General features: G+C 40.7%; 1 protein-coding gene across 2 annotated transcripts in view; it reads right to left on the reverse strand.

Moving 5' to 3' along the window:
* The window catches only part of dus1l (dihydrouridine synthase 1-like (S. cerevisiae)), a 17809-nt gene that overhangs the window by 6084 nt on the left and 7116 nt on the right, over positions 1 to 4609 (reverse strand). For both annotated transcript variants that reach the window (XM_014024305.1, XM_014024306.1), the window contains exons 6-9: positions 4273 to 4355; positions 4065 to 4168; positions 3838 to 3985; positions 640 to 736 (exon numbers count right to left, since the gene is read on the reverse strand). In XM_014024305.1, coding sequence (XP_013879759.1) covers positions 640 to 736; positions 3838 to 3985; positions 4065 to 4168; positions 4273 to 4355 — 432 coding nt within the window. The remainder of the gene's footprint in view (positions 1 to 639; positions 737 to 3837; positions 3986 to 4064; positions 4169 to 4272; positions 4356 to 4609) is intronic.

Below are 4609 nucleotides of genomic sequence, written 5' to 3' on the forward strand. Positions count from 1 at the left end.
TTGAGGCAGTTCTGAAGGCAAAAGGGGGTCCAACCCGTTACTAGCGTGGTGTACCTAATAAAGTGGCCGGTGAGTGTATATATACACAAACATATCTTCATCAACCACACAATGGAGTTACGGAAGAAATGTGTTGTCATTAAATGAACACAACACATATCCTGAGTATTGTTTGTGTTCTCTGGATCAATATCTRCTCACAAATAATTTATACATTAATCATTAAAACCATGATTTTAAGTCATCTTCCTTCAATCACTTAGTACTTTTAGAAAAAATTTAAATCAGACCATCATGAGAAAAAGAGTCGATTTTCTTTCAAAAAAGGGTTTTATGGCTCAGGATCTGGTCCCTGCCAGTTTATAAAATAAATTAGATCGGACATCATGTGTACACAACAGATTCCAACATGTTGTTGTTTATTTAACACAAAGATAAAATGGAAAAACTGTGAGTGGAAAACCTACGTCCAGCTGTTCTAACATGATTTAAAAAGAAAGTATCAGCTAGTGATGGTGGGATGGAGAGAGAGATGGACCAAAGAACTGTTCTGTTGTTGTTCCGGTCTGTCGTCCACGTGCTTTCCACACCTTGCCTTGAACCATGACCACAAAAACAAGATCTAAAATGCTGTTTTACCTGGCAGTGCTGCTTCAGCTCTCTGCTTACTTCAGCCAGACCCTCCAGGGTCTTCACCTTACCCAGCTTGTCCCTCAGGTCCTGATAGATCTGCAGTCTGAACAAAATCACTGAATGACTAAATGAATCAGCTCTGCTACACACGTTAGGAGTGGCTGCTCTGTCAGCTGTTCTGTAGAAACAGGTTTTAGTGGGAAGCAGAGCAAAGCAACATGAGCAAATACAAGTTTTTTATAAAAAAAAAATTATAAATAAACTTGTGTTTATATAGTAAGTTTTCCAGACATTATGATGTCCCAGCTGAAGAGATTATATCACGGTGGTGAAAACTAACTGATTTTTACACAAGATTTAAGTTACTTGTTTGTAAAATGAGCCTAGATTTTAATTAGATTTTTGGTATTTTACCGTTTTTATTTCCTGCTTTTATTTTTTCTGTGTTTTTTGATTGAATTGGTTTTGAATAAGCCATGTTTGAATGTTGATTCTGTATAGCACTTTGGTCTGCTGTGGTGCATAAAGTGCTTTACAAATAAAGTTGGACTGGATTTGAGGTCTTAAAGGTTAGCATTAGACCACTTTATTATTAGGCAGCAAACTAAAATGTGAAAGAATCACTGAAATAAATCAAATCCTTGCTGCTTCACACTGGAGTGAATCTCTAATAAATCTAAAAGGTTTCCAAACTTTACTTTAAACAATCCTTTGTGTGCAAGTCTTAAAACTAAGGTTTAGATCAGGGCTCAGAAGGCCACTTCAGAGCCTTTTGGTTTGGTCCCTCCATATCCACCTCTCGCCAAACTTGGGGAAAAGACGGCGCAGAGCGAGGCTGAGCGCTGTGTGTGGTCCTCACAAAGACAGGAAGACGTGTGTGAGATTAGACGTGCAGCTCTGCTTTTAATCACGTTGCACCAATGCGACAGCTTTGCAAGCTACTTTTTCTTTCTTTAAAAGAAAATGCGACAGGTGAAGCTACAGCATGGTTACTACCTTATCAATAATTACTGCCTTTTTTCTTTCTCTGTGGGTGGGGGGTCAGCTTCACTCAGCTGCAGGTGAACACCTCCCGGGAACGCACACGTTTCCTGGACTATTTTCCACTGAGGATTACTCGTATTTTATTTTTATTATATTTCTAAAAGCACTTCACAGCATTTCCCCGTGTTTTCACGTCACGAGCGCAACAAAACCGGACGGATCAGCTGACTGTTTTTAAAGTGAGGGGCAGCGACTTTACAGCAGCTGCACCTGTCAGTCTGCAGCTCGGCTCCGACCAGCCCGGGACTGAAGAGTTCACACGTCAACCCCTTCAGACGTTTAACGTGTATAATGAGCATAAAAAAATCTGTAATTTGCTCAAAAAATCAGTATTAATCATGCGGATGGAGAAGAGGAGCGCTGACCGCAGCTGCGCGGGGTGGTGGGGAGGAGGAGGAGGGTCTTTTAAAGACGTGTCTACATTTGACTTTTATTTTTTCTAAAATCACAGAGTTCTCTGAGTCAGCTTCAGATGTTTGTAGTTAATCATAATATCTTCAAAATTTAACCAGGTGTTTCAATGCCTTTAAATTACACAATAATTTACTGGAGAAACTTGTCAGTTTGGTTAAAAAAAACAGTATTTTTTTTCTGTGCAGAGAACTTCCTCTGCTATAATTTATTTTAAATAAATATATCAAAGCTCCTCAGTTGAAAACACTAAAATTATTAGAAAAGATGTTTAAAAAAACTTCTTTCCTCAGAAAGTCTTCAGTCCTCCTGTCCTCCTTGTTCCTAATCAGGGTCAGGGTGGGGCTGGAACCTGTCCTCACTGCCTTTGGGTGAAGGCAGGGGACACCTGGACAGGTCTCCAGTTCACCAGAGACACCTGGACAGGTCTCCAGTCTCCATCAGGGACACAAAAGAGACAATCAACCATCCACACTCTGTCACACCTAGAGTCACACAGAAGAGCTCCAGAAGGTTTCAAACTGAGAACTCTGGACTCAGATCATCTGCTGCACACAGTTCTGATCACTTATCAATAATAATTTTATTGATAATTATCATGAGCAGTCCTTAACTAGGATTTAGTTGGGCAATTAAATATTCATGTATGTGTAAATTTATTACCATAATTGCAGGTGAGTCGTGTAAATTTATGTTTTTATAAAACAAGTAACCCCACCCCGCCAAGACCAATTTCTTAGGGGAAACACTGCATCTTATTCTGATTGTGGAAAACTGACCTGACTGCGCATGTCTTCTGACTTTCATCTAGCGGTTTTTGCTATTTTGTGGAGGGAGTTTCCAGCAGCACAGAACTTTGCCTCCAGTTTTCTGAAGGCCGCTTCGCAAAAAAAAAAAGTCTGTGCTTCACCTGTAGCTGAACAAGAGTGCAGTAACATGTCCACCATTATTAAAGCCTGTCGCAGGTCCATTCTGAGCTCAGAAGCTGGTTGTTTATGTTCATGACGAAAGTAGAACTTTTTTCTGTGTTTTTGTTTTTTTTTAGGGAAAGTTAACAACTGCACATCAGTGCTTCTATTCTGAATAAAAGCTTGGTGCATGTAAACACTCATGATCGGATTGTGCGCATGTAAACAATATATTCTGATTATTTAATCCGAATACATTTCAATCTGATCAAAGAATTTTGCGCAAGTAAACATAGCTACTTATTTCCAGCCAAAGAGTATTTTTCATCTTGTTTTGGGACGATATACTAAGCAGCAGAATGTGTTTGACTATTAATCTTGTTAGCATGGAAATGTTTTCCTCATTTCAAGTCTTACAAAGCCTAAATGTCTTACTCCACCGGCAGATTATTACAATTTGACAATCTGAGTCTGAACGCCAACTCAAATTGGTGTTCGGCGGCTCGCCTGGGTTTTTTTCTTTGCTGTTGTTGGGCGGCTTCTTCTTCCAGTTGGTGGACTGGGTATTGAAACTAGATATCGAAATTTAAAATTATACAAACGATTCAGGGAGAATTGAAACATTAGTCCTGGTTCCAATTGATACTCGAGACTCGATGCCCAATCCTACTCTGCAACACTAACTCCAGAAATCCCAAATTAACAAAAACAAAAGTTTTCCACCAGATCTTGTGGATATCAGAGATCTAACTTCATACACGCTCTGTCCTGTGCTAAAGCCAGTCAACAGGATCCCTCCAACAAAACCAGACCAAGAAATCAAACCTGAGAAGATACATACGTGTGATGCCAGAGCTTGAAGAGGTGGCCTCGTACGTAGGACAGCGAGCAGGGRGGATGCTGCTTCACTATCTCCAGATACTCCTCAGCCATTTCCCACACCGGGGGACTGCAGCCCTCAAACAGCGCTGGGTTATGGAGGTTCCCCTCTACAAACAATGCGACAAACACATGGGTTTCAAAGTCATCTGAAGCGCTGACAGCACATTTGATCCCCTTCGCTCTGACCTGCACTCATAACTCCCTGCACTCCTGTTTCCTGAATGCAGCGCTCCACATCACTCAGGTGTTGGATGTTGCCATTTGCAAACACTGGAATATTTACTGCCTTCCTGTAACAGAACCACACCAGAATAAAATGAAATGGAACGGACAATTATCGGGCCTCGTCCTTGTATCGACGTCATTAAACAGTAAAACAGAGAATCTGGCTCACCGTACGGCTGTGATGTGCTCCCAGCTGGCGATACCCGTCAACGCACCTTTCTGCTCTTTGGTTCGGCCGTGCACCGTCAGCAACTGGAGAAGTTCACCAAACCAACACTTCAGACTTCAGATTGTTTTTACATTTATTTTACAGAGCCAAATAACTGGTGGATTTTCAGTGCTGTGAAAACTAACCAAATCCCCTGACAGGTGTCTACTGCTTTACAAACCAACATGGCCTCATGTCAAACAGTGATCAACCTCCTTGTTAAATCAAAGGTTCAAAGTGTTTGTTTCAGAGAATGATTAAAATAAGTTTGTTAAAGAAATATGAAACTGTTTAATGT

Source organism: Austrofundulus limnaeus, unplaced genomic scaffold, assembly GCF_001266775.1.
Source record: "Austrofundulus limnaeus strain Quisiro unplaced genomic scaffold, Austrofundulus_limnaeus-1.0 Scaffold417, whole genome shotgun sequence".
In the NCBI taxonomy this organism is placed as follows: domain Eukaryota; kingdom Metazoa; phylum Chordata; class Actinopteri; order Cyprinodontiformes; family Rivulidae; genus Austrofundulus; species Austrofundulus limnaeus.